Below are 17,703 nucleotides of genomic sequence, written 5' to 3'. Positions count from 1 at the left end.
AAATCTTTCCCATTATTTAGGATCACACTATCATTAGATTTTAATGCTATAAAAGATGATGAGGGTATGAATAGTAGCAAATGTTTGTTAGGGGCTTAGTCCTACTCCAAATGCTTTTATATTCTTGTCTTCACGATAACTCTATGAAGTAGATACAATTGTTATTCCTATTTTGCTGAGACATAGAAAAGTTACAGATATTTTTCCAGGTCTCACAGTTAATGAATGTTTTGTTTAAAAAAAAAAAAGCTAGCTTGGATGAATGGATTGATTTGCCCATGATCATTTATTCTTTTCCTGAATAGCCACAGTTTTTTGTTTTTTTAATCATCCACTGGATAATGCATTTTGGAAACTTATTATGTTATATCTACATGCTATTATGCTTTTTCAAATTCTCTCTAAGAATATCCTATCCTTCTTCACTATTTTTATAAACCTTTTTCTAATTAACACTCCTAATTTGTAAATATTAACATTGACTTTGTTCCTTTGTTTTTCCTGAAATCTTTAAAATACTGAATTGTAATATGAACAGGATCACTTTGCAGGAATTACCAAATGTCTGCTTTTTCCCTTGCAGGAAATGATGAGCAAGTTATCCTCCATGATGTTGAAAGGTAAATAGATTGTTGGTATGTGAAGGTAATTAACTCTGTCTTTCGTATGAAGAAAGGCAGGTATCTCTTTAGACCGAAATAGTTCTTGTTTTTTGAAGAAAATAACGTGAACTCAACTGTCCTTTGCTGAAAAAGATTTACAAAGTTGATATAAAATTATAGTTTTCAGGTAAAAATTTAAAGGGAGAGGTTGTAAGGGAAGGAAACATAATATTTAACCCTCAATAATTTTATGAGGCAATACTATTATGATCTCAATTAGGAAACGGAGGCATAGAGATATTAGGTAACTTAAAGTCAAGTGATGTTAGGATCTGAACGTAGGCAGCCTGGCTTTGGAGCCATGCTTTTACTCACCATGCCAGACTGCCAGGAATCCCTCTTCTACCCCTGCTGGCATCAGGGCTGCTTTAAAGCTTTCCCTCGCTTTTTGGAAATCCAGCACCACCCCCAAGACTGTACACAAGCAGATGCATTCTGTAGTAAGTGAAAACATGAAACTCATCAGTTGAGTCACTTTTTTGGGGGTGGGGATGTTAGTTCCCCGAACAGGGATTGAACCCGGGCTCCAGCAGTGAAAAGCGCTGAGTCCTAACCACTGGACCTTCAGGGAATTCCCTTGAATCACCTTTAAATATGCTTATTTAGTGCAAAAAGCAAACTTGTCGTGAAGTCTTATCTCTTTAGTAATACTTTTTTTTTAACCTGGAAGTCGAATACCTACTTTTTAGTAAATGCAATATCCTTTGGGTTTAGCTAGGTTGACTTTCTCCTGGAAATGAAAGAGAACTCCATTCTAGGAACTAGAGGGCTTTAACTCTGCACTACTTTTGTGTGTATGTGTGTGCCTGTGTGCCTCTCTCTGCTCTCTGTCTCTCAGCAGTGAGACCTTAGATGTGTTTGCTCATGAAGATGCGGTGTATGGCTTGTCAGTGAGCCCAGTGAATGACAACATTTTTGCCAGCTCCTCAGATGATGGTCGGGTTCTCATCTGGGACATCCGGGAATCTCCCCATGGAGGTAGGGTCACTGTGCAAAAGGTGATTGGATTGTGTTGAAGAGTTTGATGTCAGTTTCATAGCAGATCCAGTCTATGACTTGAGTAGCCTGGGTAGAAGTGCTATAAAGGGAGAGGAAACTCACATAGGGACATAAATGTGTCTCTGGAGGTCCCACCTTACCCCTGAGTACTCAGAAGTGAGGCACCTCTACCAGTCCTCCTCCAATCACTTGTGAATCTCCACAGACCTTTGCACCTGGAGTAAATACCACAGTATCTTGCTGTGTAGTAGCCCCAAGGAGCAGAACATGTGGTGCCTCATTTGTAGAGAGTAGCCACCAAGGGCCAGCTTTGTGCATGGTGCTGACATGCACATATTCTTGGTTACTTACAGAGAATGGGCGTGTTGTGCACTTTGTTACATCCTAGATCCAGGGTTGTTATTTTGCTGAAAGAACCACAGAACCTCACCTTCACTGTGCGTAGGAACTTAAAATGATAGCAGATACCCTCTGTTTAAGGGGGATTGTCTGGGTGAGTTCCTCTTCCAAATGTGTTCTTTGGGTCTCTGAAATGTAAAATGAAGAATTTGTCTTGTTGAATTTCTCTGAAGTTCTTCAGGAAATGCATCTTTTCAGCTCATTTCCTGCAGAGAGACTTCTGTCACTCTATCTTCAAAGGCTCTTTCCTCCAGCATACCCTCAGTGCCACCCCCAGCCCCACTCTTGGTGCAGCTTTGTCATGACCATACCTATGTACATAGAGTTACTATCTTGCCTACCTTGTCTGGCAGGCTCTGAGTCTTTTTATTCTTCTGTATTCTGAGCGTTTAACATGCTGGTCTGTGCTCATTATTGAGGTACAGGCTATAAGAGAAGTTTGTTCTCAGAGTCTGGCAGGTTTGGTAGCCAAAAGCAGCAGCTATGGTTGAGTGAAGTGGTTTGCTTGGTACGTGAACGAGTTCTCCTTTGTCTGAACTGCCTCGTGGCTGAGATTATTGAGCACTCCCTGTGCCCAGAGGCCTGTGAAGTATCACATATGGAAATCATAGACTGAGGAGTGCTTTCTGTCTATTGCTTCTAAACAACTTCCATAGGAGTATGTCCCCCCAGGCAGCAAAGTGATTCCTTCCTCACCTGGAGCCAGCTAGTATATGCAAGAGGCTGCAGGGTTTCTAGGTGAAGTTGATTAGAAACTGGCTGGATGCAAGAGAAGTTCAAGTACTAGATGAAATGAAATCTTAAAATTCTAGACTGAGGCTATTTTCTTTTCAATTTAGGGAGCAATATTACCAGAAGGAAAAACTGCACTATTGTTTTATTTTGTCTTCATTAAATCTTTGTGTAGTTTTAAAACTTTCAATTTCTAAAGCTAGTAAATTTGGATTAAGGTATAATAATCCTACCAGTAATTGATTGTGAATTTTTTTAGCTCATGAGGAATTCAGTTTTACTTACTGTAAAACAGCTTAACTTCCCATTTACAGTGACCATTTCTGTTTTGTTACAGGATCTGAATAGGTACTATGTTTATTTATCGGCATTATAGTTTAAAATTTGTGTATATGTGTTTAAGTTGCTGTTTGCAGACTTTCTGGTGCAGAAGGGTGTGTGCCAGGACTTGGGACCTTGTGAACAAGCGTGGCTACTGGAATGATGTCCTACACTGGATTCCAGCCCACTGGGGTGATTGTTAACGGCTGTGCTCCTCTTGTTTTCACATTCCTGCTTGTCTGCCTGCCACAGGCCCAGCAGTGCCTGAAGTGGACTGATCAGAATTTCTCTCTTCACAGAGCCCTTCTGCCTGGCCAACTACCCATCAGCCTTTCACAGTGTCATGTTCAACCCTGTGGAGCCCAGGTTATTGGCCACAGCCAATTCAAAGGAAGGAGTGGGACTCTGGGATATTCGAAAACCTCAGAGGTGAGCCCCCTTTATTCAGAAGTTGTTAAAAGTTTCCCCTGACTCAACTCTCAGGTAATGTCATCAGTCAGCAACAGTCTTGAGAACCTGGTTGGCAGTTGATCTCAGCTGGACATCTCCTAACATATCCCAGTGTCTCTGAAGCCAGGGGGACCCTATTTCCAGGGGGCAGGCAGGGTGAGACATCCACACTCCTTGCTAAGGAGGAATCATAAATTGTAATCTGGACTCTAGACAGGATCAGTTCTAGGCAAACTTTGCAATGGCAGAGCTCTCTTCAGCACTACCTTCCATCTTTAGGTCCAGGGTTCCCCAAATGTATGGGAGGTCTTCTGGAGGAGTGATGGTGATTTGTTAAATGCATTGCCCCTGAACTGGGGATTCTTAACCCCGGGCTGAAGGGAATATGAGCTTCAGGAAGACTGTGAACCCCCAAACTGCATGGAAATTATATTGTGTATTCATCTAAGTATGTTTTTCTGAGAAGGGAGATTAGTTTTTTTCAGTTTCACAAAAGGACCAGTGACTGCAACAGTAAAGGTTAAGAGCCACTGCACTACAGTGTTAGGGACCTAATGTGTTCCCCTTCTGTTTGCATTATTAAAGAGTACACTTAGGACAATTCTGAGCTGATGATCCAAATCACTAATGGGGGAATTTCAGACATCATTAAGAGAAATATGTGGATGGGGCAAGTAGGAGCCTCTTTCATGTTCCTTAAATCCCATGGGGGAGAGATGACCTTTTATGGCATCTGTGCATGAAGCCGAACCTTGCTTTATGAAAGATTTGCATGCATTGCTAGCTCCTCTGAAAATTCTACATGGAGTTAACTTCCCACTTTAAAAGGTACTATTGCAGAAGAGTATCATGGAAAGTAAGCGAGGCTATGACTTATTTCATGGGCCTCGGATGAAAGGGGCAATTGAGTACAGAGGATTACCTTCCTTGGTGATTTTTAATTCTAGCTAATTCTCTCCATGGGGCAGTCTGGTGAGGTTGGATCTATGGCAGATCTGTGTAGCCCAGAAGGGGATCCCTGGTGTTGAGCAGGGCTCCCTGAGGCTCCATAGGGCAGCAGAGGTTTCTCCTGCTCTCTGTTGCCTATGCACCTGGCTCTTCCTTTTCCATGTGGCTGAAATGCGTGTAGTAGCAGGACCCCTGTTGTGCATTTACGCTGTGTGCTGAGGGAGGCTTGTTCTCTGCCAGGAAGACAGTCTCCTGTGTTCGGCCCAAGCCTCCTCTGCCACTTTGGGCTCTTCAGGAACAACTGTTCTGCCTTGTCCTTATCACAAAAGGCAGAATTTGGACTAAAGATGCCAGCTTTCTCCCAACCTGCTATCTCCCATACTGAGAATGAATAGCTGGCAACTGGAGTGAGCTCTGAGCTATTCATCCCCAGTGGAAAGCTTGAGCAGTTCATGATGTTAGCAGTGTCTTGAGAGAAGAGGGCGGTTGAACGTTAATGCTTCTCCCGATTTTCCCCTACCAGCTTCTTACTGTGCATTATATTGGGGCCCTCCTCCCCTTTTTACTTGTCTCCTCACTAAACATGGCTTCTTTCTTTTTAAAAAAATTCTGAGATTTCTGCTTTACTTTTATAGTAACATTTATTAGATTTAAGGTCTATATCCAGAAAAGTGTAATGAATAGAAAAAAAAGATAGAGGAAGAAAATCCCATCTCAAGATTATCTCTGTTGCTTGTATGTTTTTTAAATGTTTTCCATCAATACAGTACTTCTCTTTCCTGGTCTCTAGTCACTATCTCCAAAAGTAACTACAGTAAACAGTTTCTTATGTATCTGTCCAGAACATAACTTAATGTGTGTAACTCACATAAGGAATATATATCCTTAAAAGAATTTAGACTAAAGGAACCACATAATAATACCACTGTGCTCAGCTTCTTTTTCCAATTAATAATATGTCTTGGAGCTTTTTTCATGTAAGCACTTGCAAATCTAGCACATTCTGTTAATGGCTACATGGTATTCCATTCATGTGATGTACCCAGCATCCAGACTTCTTGTTCCTGTTTGGGCCATTATAAACTATGCTTCACTGACCCTGATCACATGTCTATCTTGGCCTACCTTTGCAAAAATATCTAGGTAATTGCTGCATCAAACAAAGAGTGTATGTTTTTACATTTTTTATTAAAATTGTCAAATCTTCCCACGACCACAAAAGGCTGCACTGATTTACAAACCTACCAACTGTGCATGAGACTACATGCATCTCCAGACCGTCATGAACACTTAAACTGTTGCAGGTCTTATGGGGGAAAAATATCTTCTTGTTTTGATTACTTCTTCATTTATGGGTGAGGTTATGTGGTTTCTTTGGTAACCTATAGTTTTCAAAGCCCATGTGGGAGAAAAGTCATCTAGTAAAGCTAATTGGCAATCTTGACTGATTCCTTTTTTAGAATGAAAGGAGGAGCACAGTGCTGTGGAGACTAGGATGTTTTTACCTGTTTCTTTCAACTTTTCTAAGGTTTTTTGGTTATGAGGCAGAAAAAGGGTATGAAATATTCTTGAGGTCCTGTTTTTCACATCCACTAGTGTTTGGGGATTAAACTGCAGATCTTTTCTGTTTGAATTTTCTCAGTGCAAGTTGGTATGGGGAGAAGGAGACGGCCCTTTGTCTTTTCCATGCAGGATTAATTATGCTGAGTTGCAATGGATGATTTGTCTCCTAAACACAGCTGCCTAGAAACCCCAACCCAGATCTTGGGACAATTCTGAATTGCCTGGGAGGACAAGCCTGGAGCAGGAGAGATGATCTATTTCAGGGATACTTAAAGTCTAGGGAAAGATTTTAGGGAATTTGTGAACCCCTTGTAATTGCAGGTAAAATCATGTGTGCTTGTGTATCTGAGTGAGCACACGTGGCATTTTTTTCTAGGGACAAGGAGAGCTTTTACCAGGTTCTCATAGAGACCTTTGAACCCCAAGAGGATGAGTCACTCAGTGTTCTAAAGATTCTTGATTTGGAGCCTGTTGTGGTTCCTTAGCAGGCTTCTAAGTAACTTCCAGCTTGTAGTAGCTTGGGCACATGTGTGAATTCTGGGCCTTTTCAAGTGGCCCACTGGCTCCCTAGAAACAAATATATCTCTGTGGAACAATAAGGGGGGCTCACATTGAATATCTTTCCCTTCCTACCTTACCTTATGGGTGGTTCCATGCTGGAACGGTTTCCCTGCCCTACCCCAAGCCTAAGCTGTGTCTCTCCACTTCAGCAGGTAGCCCATAGGAGTGTGAACGGGTTCATGTTTGTCCTACTACTGCCCTGAAATAAGCTGACTAGAGGGCTGGCTGGTAGAATAAAGTGTCAGCTCTAGAAGGGACTTCAGTTATCATCTGATCTGACTTCCTATTGTACGGATTGTAAAGGGAGGCAGAAGAGCTTGGTGGTTTAGAGTGTAGGATCTGAAGTACATCCTGGGTACAGAGCCAGGTAGTATACCTTAATAGCCATGTGATCTTGAGCATGTTACTTCACCTCTCAGTGCCTCATAATAATAAATAATAGCTAACATTTATTAAGCATTACATGCTGGGGATAATGACAGTTATATGAATAATTCCTTATTTAATCCTATGACACCCTTATGAAATAGATTCTATTATTCCTATTTTAATGATAAGGAAGTCAAGGTACAGAGAGGTGAAATAACATGCATATATGTGTATTATATCCTCCCCTGTATGTTCTAGTTTTCTTGCATCTATACCTCCTTGAAATAAAACTTTGTCAGAATTCCTCTCAAATTTTTTTAATACAGGCCTATCCAACTTTAGAGTCTGAGGCCTTTAGACTTTCTGCCTCCCTTTTCACTGTCTTCTGGCCCAGCCCCAGTCTTCATGCTGACTTCCCATGTTTCTCGCTCTCCTAACCCTGGAAACCCGCACATGCTCTTAATTTTTCTTTTGTAAAGCTTTAGAACAGAGGTTGTAAACTAGTTGCCCATAGGTCATATTCAACCCACGGAGATATTTTGCTTGGCCTACATGATGTAATAGTGTTTAGAAAATTACACAGAAAAAAATCACAGTTTTCTAACATCTCTTGAAAAATTCAAAAGATCTGATATCATTGGATCTTTATTCTCACATGGCAACAGTCAGCCGAAGTTGAATCATGGGTTCCTCTTTAAACCTTTGGATGTGTTACAGGTTCCACCACTCCTTGATGTCTTAATCCGGGTGTGCTTCTCTCATTTATGTTACTTCCCTGCTCATGTAGTCATTGGAGCTTGAGGGTCTGCTTTGGGGATTTTAGTGGAAATGAGGGGGGCATAGCTGGGGAACTTGAGTATAAGTAACTGGATAAGAGAAAACTTCACATATACAAGTATACATTGCAAGTTTGGGCGAGGTTTGGTTTATTTCATTTAGATTATTTCTGCCGATGTCTTTTCACAACCATCCTCTCCTTTATCACTGCCAACATCCCAGTTATGATATCTTGCTTGGACTATTGCAGTGGCCTCTGAACAGTTTTCAAAACTGAACTCCTTGAACACCCAAAGTGTTCAGGAAGAGTGAAGTTTTCCCTGCTGTTACTCTCCTTGTCTCACCGTTTTCATTGCCTGTTTTAGCTGTCTGTTCACTCACCACCTCTCTCCCTTCTCGTATCTTTAGTTTGTCAGTTTTTGTCAGGAACCGTTAGTTCTGTGACAGGTAACAATGTCTTGCTTTGACAAGGGTAATAAAGAGAGTGGTTCTTTCCCACTCAATAATAAAACTAGGGCAAGCCAGGAATTCCTGTAAAGACTTACCTTATAAGCTGGTGCTTTTACGTATTGTGTAAATGACACACTTGATCATGGGTAATGAGTGCAAATTCCTGCTCTCAGAAAGGAATTGCTTTTAGGAACTCACCTGGCTTTGGGGCCTAAATGTTCTCTCGGCCTGTACCAATCTTACTTCTGTAGAGACCAAGTTAAGTGTAACTCCTTGCCTTCTGAACAGCTAGGCAATCTCTGCCACATTGCATTTGAGGGCTACTCATACTATTATGGGAAAATAGAGCCCAAGTGTTCAACTTCAAAGGCCCGAAAAGGCATTTATACTCTGCTTTCTCTCTCTCCTCTCCCACTCACCCATCTTTACTATTTATATGTATATATCCAATACTCAGGCAAATGTCCCATCTGTTGAAGCCTGTAATAAAAGCTTGTTTTTTTCCCCTAAGACTGTATATCTTTAAGTTCTGTATTTTTATTAATGTCACCATCACTCTTGTACTCATCGTGGCTAAAATCCTAGAGTCCTGTTTGACTCTTCAGTTTCTGCCTCCCTCTGCCATGACCAGCCTTGCTCTGTGTTAGTGCCTAGCCACTATTTTCAGTTCTTAAAGCCCCTGCCCTATTTCAGGTCCATATCACTGTATCCATAAGGTGTTGACTACACTGGCTTCTTAACCTGCCTCTTGCTTCTGGCACATAGCACATGTCCTTAAACATCACTTCTGCCATTCCCCTACCCAGGAGCTTTAGTGGCTGCCTTTTATCTTTCTTCATGGCCATATCCCCTGAACCAATTATGCAGGATGCTCCAAGAAAATGTTTTTTTGGGAATGAATGTATGACCTAGTTTACTGGATGAAACAAAAACTCGTTACGCAAGCAGTCAACCCCTTCGCGGGTACCAGTGTCCCTTCTCCCCTTGTAACTCCTCCTCTGCATACAAACACACATAGAGGAGAATTTCTCCTTTTTTCTTGATTTTTCTTTTCCTATTCAAATCCTAGTTACCCCTCAAGGTCCAAGATCAAATGAAAGCCCATCAGTGCAGACGTCCTTGCTATGTCTCCCTGTTACATACTCTTAAAGCTTACTTTACTCGCTGTGTCCCCAGCATCTAGCCCAGTTTTGGCACAGAGTACATGCTGAATGAATGAAGCTTGCCCTCACTTCTAGCAGAAGGGATCGCTCTACCTAGAGCCTCTGTAAAGTATAATGCTTACGGCCTGTGGCATTCATGTTGCATGTCTCAGTCACCGCTTTTGCCATCATTGATTATCTTTCCTGTGACTGTTTTATCTCCAGACAGACCAGTATTATGTCTGTTATTTCCTTCCAGTGCTCAGGAATTACTTCTCAGGAAGGAAGCACTTGTCCTAATCTGTACTATTAATTCTCATGTTTTTCTGTGGATTTTTAAGGACAGAGCCATGTTTTATTTATTTTTAATCTCTATCAGCTAGCACAGTGCTTAGAATGTTCTGGACCCTTAGTAAATATTGAATGAGTACAGTGTTACATCATCCCCAAATAGTATGTATTCTCAAAGCTAGCTTTCTGTAATGTTTCCATTAACTCCCTGAGTGTAATGGCATGGATCAAAATGTCATCTGTAGGGAATAAATCCTTAGAGGAGGTTGTAAGGGTTCTTCTGGGGCTTTGGACACCTGTCAACTAGTGATGTATGGAAGTCAAGGATTCTGGCAAAATTGCTTTCTGGCTTTTGGGCCACAAGGTGGAGCTCTAGAATCAGCTTTGGCCACTAGAAGATACCAGGGCCCCAGTATCCTAACCCAGTGATTCTCAAACTTTAGAGGGCATCAGAATCACCTGGGGAGGTTGTTAACGTGCCGCTTCCTAAAGCACAGACCCAAAGATTGAACTGTTGATCTGGGGCAGAACCTGTGAATCTGCCATTTTTTAATACATACCCCAGGTGATCTGACAACTTTGCTTATCCTTCAAGGTGGAAGCTGTGATTATTCAGAGGTCTGTTGAATTTGCTGCTGTGTTCATTTGGACCCAGGGTCTTTGGGCTTTAGGCCAGAGCTTCCCTGTGTCCATTCATTCTCACCAGTGTGCCTTTTTATAGAAAGAGACTTAGCTTCAGACCAGAGCATCTGGGGAATGCCTGGTGAACGGATGGGAGTTGTGGAAGCATGTTCCAGTTCATATCCTCCCTTTAATTCTCCCCAACTCTTGTTATTCAGGAGGAGGTGATATCAAATTCCTAAATCAAGTACACTTTATTTTAAAATCAAATCTTGACTTTTTCTTCTTTTTAAAAAGCTTTTTATATTAAGAAATTCACATACACATATATATATGTAGAATTGTAAAATAAACTCCATTATACCTAGCACCCAGCTTCAATTAACCCATTGACAATCTTATTTCATTTATTCTTCCTCTGTGACCTCCCTTCCCAGTTATTTTGGATCCATTTCCATGTAGCATTATATCATTTCCTCTATAAATACTTTAGTATGTATCTCTGAAAGATGTTCTTTTCTAAAAATTGAGATAAAATTTACATAACATAAAATTAACTATTTTAAAGTGAAAACTTGGGCTTCCCTGGTGGCGCAGTGGTTGAGAGTCCACCTGCCGATGCAGGGGACATGGGTTCGTGCCCTGGTCCAGGAAGATCCCACATGCCGCAGAGCGGCTGGGCCCGTGAGCCGTGGCCACTGAGCCTGCGCATCCGGGCATTTATCCAAGAGAGAGGAAAACTTACTTTCATACAGAAACTTGAACATGAACGTTCATAGCTGCTTTATTCATAATAGCCAAAAGCGGGAAGCTACCCATATGTTTTTCAATGGGTGAATAGTTTAAAAACAGAAAAAACTGTAGTACATTTATACCATAGAATACTACTCAGCAATAAAAAACAGTGAACTATTGATACATGCAACAATTTGGATAAACCGTAAGTGAATTATGCTACATGAAAAAGCCAATCTCAAAAGGATACATACTGCATGATTCCATTTATATAACATTCATGGGAGAATATAATTATAGAGGTGGAGAACAAATTAGTCATTGCCAGGTGTTAGGGTTAGAGGTAGAGGGGGTGGATGTGACTATAAAAGGGTGGCACAAGGAAGTCTTGTGGTGATGGTACAGATAAGTATTGTGGTTACATGAAGTTATACAAGTGATAGAATTGCACAGAGCTACACACACACACACAAATGAGTGCATGTATAACTGACAGAATCTGAGTAAGCTCTATAGATTGTACCAATGTAAATTTCCTTGTTTTGACATCATACTGTAGTTATGCAAGGTGGTAACATTGGGAGAGTCTGAGTAAAGGGTTCAAAGAACCTTGTTGATTTTCTATGTATAGTATCACGTCATCAGCAAACAGTGACTGTTTTACTTTTTCCTTTCCAATTTGGGTTCCTTTTATTTCTTTTTCTTCTCTGATTGCTGTGGCTAGGACTTCAAAACTATGTTGAATAAAAGTGGCAAGAGTGGGCATCCTTGTCTTGTCCCTGATCTTAGAGGAAACACTTTCAGCTTTTCACTGTTGAGTATGATGTTAGCTGGGGCTTTATTGTATTTTTGTGTTGAGATATGTTTCCTCTATGCCCACTTTCTGGAGAGTTTTTATCATAAATGGATGTTGAATTTTGTCAAAAGCTTTTTCTGCATCTCTGTTGAGATGACCATATGATTTTTATTCTTTGCAAATTCTTTTTACAAGAAAATTTATTTGCAAATTCCTCTGAATCTATAATTATTTCAAAATAAAAAGGTAAATGCAAGTACCACATAATAACATTCTCCTTTTAAAACTGTCAGTAAGGCTAAAGTTCCTTCTGACTACCTCTTCCAGTCCTGGTCCCCTGCCCCCTCCTCTGGGGGTAATGAGTGTTAGGAGTTTGTAGTATATGCTTCCAGAACTTTTTCTTTGCTTTTATATGCTTATACATGTACCCATAGAAAATATATGATTTTTGTTTCTATATGCATATATGCTTTTCACACAAATGATGTACCACTCTGCAGTTATTCTACAACTTGACTATTTCACCCATCAGCGTATGTTGGGGATTTATCTATACTAACGTATCCAGATTTATCTCATTTCTTTTGCCAGTTAAGAACTTGAGTCAACTCTCTGACTCTCTCTGTTAAGAATCAGCTTAGATTTTTCTTCTAGGAAGTCTTTTGTGACTGCTCCCCCTCCTGTGTACCCAGTGGAGGGTAGATATTCTTCCTATGTCTCTCACAGCACATATTCCCCTTCTTAGAACACTATTCATGTTACAGAAGGAAACTGTTGGTTTTCTTGTCCCTGATTAGTTCTTGAAAGTGTCCTTTCATCTTATTTCATCTTTAAATTCATGTGCCTAGCATATTGTCTAGAATAGTTAGCAGGTATTCAATAAATGTTTATTCAGTAAAGGCATGCCTGAATATATGAGTTACTGAACTACAGGGAAGGGTATGAAGTGAATTACTTAGATGAATCCTTCTGGCCCTGATGCATTGTTATATGATGCTATTTTTTTTTGCTGGGTGGAATAATCCATCTCCAGAGTGTATTCTGTGAAATCTTGTTGAACCAAGAAGCAGAAAACAACTTGTTGGCCCTATTTCTGCTGCTTATTTGTTGTATGGTTAAAGCCAAGTCACATAAGCATTCAGGACCTAGGTCTCCTCCACTTTGAGATGAGAATAATGTTACCTTCACTGTCCACCTACAGGATTAATACAAGGATTAGATGATACAATTTACAAACAAACATCTTGGAAATTAATTTTTTATACATCTTTATTTTTAAAAATTTATTTATTTATTTATTTTTGGCTGCATTGGGTCTTCATTGCTGCGCACAGGCTTTCCCTAGTTGCGGCGAGCATGAGCTACTCTTCGTTGTGGTGTGCGGGCGTCTCATTGCGGTGGCTTCTCTTGTTGTGGAGCACAGGCTCTAGGCATGTGGGCTTCAGTACTTGTGGCTTGTGGGCTCTAGAGTGCAGGCTCAGTAGTTGTGGCACACAGGCTTAGTTGCTCTGTGGCATGTGGGATCTTTCCCGGACCAGGGCTCGAACCCGTGTCCCCTGCATTGGCAGGCAGATTCTTATCCACTGTGCCACAAGGGAAGTCCCTATACATCTTTATTAAAGTATAATTGCTTTACAATGTTTTGTTCGTTCCTGCTGTATAACAAAGTGAATCAACTATATGTATACATATATCCCCATATCCCCTCCCTCTTGCGTCTCCCTCCCACCCTCCCTATCTCACCCCTCTAGGTGGTCACAAAGCACTGGGCTGATCTCCCTGTGCTATGCAGCAGCTTCCCTCTAGCTATCTGTTTTACATTTGACAGTGTATATATGTCAATGCTACTTTCTCACTACGTCCAAGCCTCCCCATCCCCCTCAAGTCTATTCTCAACGTCTGCATCTTTATTCCTGCCCTACCACTAGGTTCATCAGTACCGTTTTTCTTGATTCCATATATATGCATTTAGCATATGGTATTTGTTTTTCTGTTTCTGACTTACTTCACTCTGTATGACAGACTCTAGGTCCATCCACCTCACTGCAAGTAACTCAGTTTCGTTCCATTTTATGGCTGAGTAATATTTGGAAATTAAATTTAATGAAGAACTTGCGGCTTCTTCAAGGGTATCTATCGTGATTTGATTCCTTCAGTGAATTCTTCATAGTTTGAACTTTTTATTTTGTGACCTTAGGTTTGACCCCTTGTATTTTATCTGGTGTGAGTCACGTATTTTAGATGGGGATGTCTTCATACACTCTTTAATAATCTTGGCTTCATTTATCCATGAATTTGCCCACGTATAGAAGACTTTCCAAGAACATTGCTAATGTTTCTGAATTCTACATTAAAAACTTTGTGTTTTGAATCAGTTTTTTATTCCAATAATACAACTTTGCCATTTATTTATGGGTGCTTGGGAAGTGGAATGGTGGATCTGCAGAATGAAATCAAACTAGGTGTAGTTTCAGATCTGACCTGGTACTATGTCCAGTGCTAACCAAGGGAGGCCTGTTTAGTACTTAAAAACCTTTCAAAGGAGGGATATTATTTGCCTTCATTGAGAAGAATGGTGAGGGACACTGAAATTTTCAGAGTCCTTTGAAAATTTTTGTTTAACTATCATTATATGAATTTAAAACAATGATTTAATTTCAGATTTGCATCTACACCAGAATCCTGTGGGGCAGCATATTATTTGAAGTTTCAGTTAAGAAGCTCTTTAAATTCCCCACTGTCATACTCTTCTCAAAGCTATCTTCTGTGGTCCCTTAATTAAAGAGGGAGTATGTTTGAGATGACATTTTAGAATGATGTATTTTCTTCTGATTACAGAAGTTCATGTTCATTGTAGGAAAACTTGGAAAATAAAATGAAAGGTATAAAAAAAATTACCTAAATGCTGTAGTCTAATTAACATATCTTCTTGTTGGTCTCAGTACATCCATCAATCCCAATGTTTATCACTATCTATCCTTAGACATAATTGGATAGGGCATGTATTCAAAGCCTGTAGAATTCACTGTCTACCTTCTGAAACCTGATAGATAAATTTTCTTTTTTTAGCTTGTAATTGACTTCCTAAAGTTTAAGTATTAATTTTCCTTTTGAACTTTTATTTTACAAATATCAGAAACTTGCTTTAAAATACAAGATAAAATTATGATACCTGTTTACCTGTTAAAGTCTTCCTTCTTGTTAGCTGCTTATTAGCAGGTAGATAAATTTAACTCATTTGAAGGACGTGTGGTGGTGTCAGTGAGGAGGAAAAGACCTAAGTGGTCATTGGCAAATCATTTTACTTTCTAGGCCACAGTCCTTTGCCTGTGAAAGAAAACTTTGACTCCGATGATCTTCAAGCCTCCTGCTATTTCTCTGATTTTTATGTTGCTCTTCTGCTTGCCTCTCAAGATTAGACTTTGTGGGCAGACAAATGTCAGGAGCCAGGTGAACCTTTGTGGAGCCTGTTTTGTTTAATGTTCTAAGTCAGGTTTTTCAGATTGCTACTCATGATCCATTAGATCATGCAGCATCTACTTATTGAATGCCTATTATGTGTCTGGCACTGTTTAGGCACTTGGGATGCACAGGAAAAGATACAAAAGTTAATAGTCTAGTGGAAAAGGACAAATAAGAAACAAAAATAAGTACGTAAAAATATATGGTATGTAAGATGGTGATTCATGTAGTAGAGAAAACTAAGCAGGCAAGGGAGAGAGGGAGCATTGGGGAAGTTGCATTTTTGCATAGGGTATATCAGGAAAGGCTAATTGAGAAGGATATTTGAATAAAGAGTTAAGTGAACGAACCATGCTCATATCTGGGGAGGAACGTTCCCTCAGGATTTGCAAGTGCAAAAGCCCTAAAGCAGAAACATGTCTGACGTATTCTAGGAGCAGGAAGGAGGCATCATGTGGTTGAAGCAGAATAAGGTAAAATGAGAGCTAGGGGGCAGAGCCAGAGACATAGGGATCGAGGGGCTGTCTAGGGCATTGTTGGCATTATAAAGAATTTGGGTTTGGGGGACTTCCTGGCGGTCCAGTGGTTAAGGCTCTGTGCTTCCAATGCAGGGGGCATGGGTTCCATCCCTGGTCAGGGAACTAAGATGCCACATGCCACGTGGCGCGGCCAGAAAGTTAAATGAGTAAGTAAGTAAATAAATAAAATTTAAAACCTTAAAAAGAAAGAAAAGAATTTGGGTTTTAATCTGGTTGAACTGGGAAGCCACTGGCAGGTTTTCAGCAAAGGAATGATGTGATCTTGACTCATGGATCAGCATGACTGGCTGTCTTGTTCAGGATGAAATGAAGCATGGGCCAAGAGTGGAAGCAAGGAGATAAGATAGGAAGCTCTTTCAATAATCCATTGGGCCGTGAAATTAATTTAGATGGTCACAAGTATTTATTAGATAGAAAATGGAAAATAGAAAATCAGTGCATTGCACACAGCAGACAGTAAGTTGTTTAATGAATTTATGCTAAATAAATGTGAGTATACTGGAATGCAGTATAAGATGTACTTACTACAAAGGTTTACGATAAACAAGTTTGAAAGCCATTATCCTAAGACATTTATACTGTTGCCAACTAGAGGTGACTTTGGTTTTTGGACACATTCTCAGTAAGTGGCTCCTGTATGAAATAAGCCATCTTCCTATAATCATGTCTCATTGGTCAGCACTTTGGCCTTCTCTCCCCTTTCCTTTGCATTCCTCTCTTCTCTTGTTTTCAACTGTTTGCATAAGTGTTCTTGTAGAAGATACCAAATTGTATTTGTTGTTTTCAGATCCTCTTCTGCTTAGGATTTTTTCTAGACTTTGCCTCTTTCCCCTTTAACATTCCTCTAGCTTTGTGGCCTTGTATCCTGGCAGTCAGCACACGCACCCAGTTTCTCCTCCTGCCATCAGGGTCTGCCTGTTTATCTGCCTGTATTCCCACCCACTCCTTCTGCACTGTTACTGTTGCTGTAGCAACTGCCATCTCAGTCTCTCCCTTCCCCTGGCTTTTTTCTTCCTCCTGCCAACCACTATTCATTAAACTCTTCCTCTCCAGTTTTCTACACTGTGAGGTCAGGGCTGATGCTATGTAACATCTGTCAGACGGTAGGGCCAAGAATAGCTTAAGATAAAGATTAAATGGCTGCTTACAAAACCCCTCTCTGTTTTTCCACAGCTCAGAGTAAAGGGGGGTTTTGAATAAGCAGGTCATCTGATGAACTGAGATGACTAAATGCTGAGTCCCTAATTCCGTAGAAATGTCATGAGTGTCCAAGAACAAAACTGTTATGGCACTGCTTCTTAATTCATTTTGAGATCTTGCAGAAGGTTGAGATCTTGGTTGGTTTTATGTGGCTTTTGGGATCCTCTGAGCCAAAGGCAAAACCGTGGACTGTATGTCACTTGAACTCTGGGTATGTCCCTGTTCTGGAAGGTGATGATTAGAGGCACTGCAATACCTACCATCCATGTTTGCTTCATGGAGGGACTAGATATGCCATTTGATTACCTGAAGATCTTTTTATCAGAAATTTAGTCTAGCACTTCTGCTGACCTCATTCAGACTTAAATTTCTGGATGTTCAAAAAGGGAAGGAAATTTTACCATGGACACTGAACCTGTATCTATATTTCAACCCAGAGAGGCTTGGCAGTGGATCATGTTCTGAAGAAAATAAGTTTGTTTAGTCACAGATGACAATGTGTCTTTCTCAGGCTTATTGTCCAATAGTTCTGGTTTCCTCTAGAGAAGTCTCAATCTTGGAACTGAGGACTGTATTAGAAAAAACAAAAGAGAAAGCCCAGGTTCTTCTCCTTCCAACTCACATAAAAGAAATGGTTAAGGAAAATGTGGTAGGGACTTCCCTGGTGGTCCCACGGTTAGGACTCG

At 40.5% G+C, this 17,703-nt stretch overlaps 1 protein-coding gene across 2 annotated transcripts in view; it reads left to right on the top strand.

The window, feature by feature from the left end:
• The window catches only part of DCAF5 (DDB1 and CUL4 associated factor 5), a 100,127-nt gene that overhangs the window by 29,949 nt on the left and 52,475 nt on the right, over window positions 1-17,703 (top strand). For both annotated transcript variants that reach the window (XM_032623679.1, XM_032623678.1), the window contains exons 3-5: window positions 584-620; window positions 1,501-1,640; window positions 3,413-3,542. In XM_032623679.1, coding sequence (XP_032479570.1) covers window positions 584-620; window positions 1,501-1,640; window positions 3,413-3,542 — 307 coding nt within the window. The remainder of the gene's footprint in view (window positions 1-583; window positions 621-1,500; window positions 1,641-3,412; window positions 3,543-17,703) is intronic.

This window comes from Phocoena sinus, chromosome 2, assembly GCF_008692025.1.
Source record: "Phocoena sinus isolate mPhoSin1 chromosome 2, mPhoSin1.pri, whole genome shotgun sequence".
NCBI lineage: Eukaryota > Metazoa > Chordata > Mammalia > Artiodactyla > Phocoenidae > Phocoena > Phocoena sinus.
The sequence above is the reverse complement of the archived record's forward strand: the minus strand, read 5'-3'. Positions and strand labels throughout refer to the sequence as shown.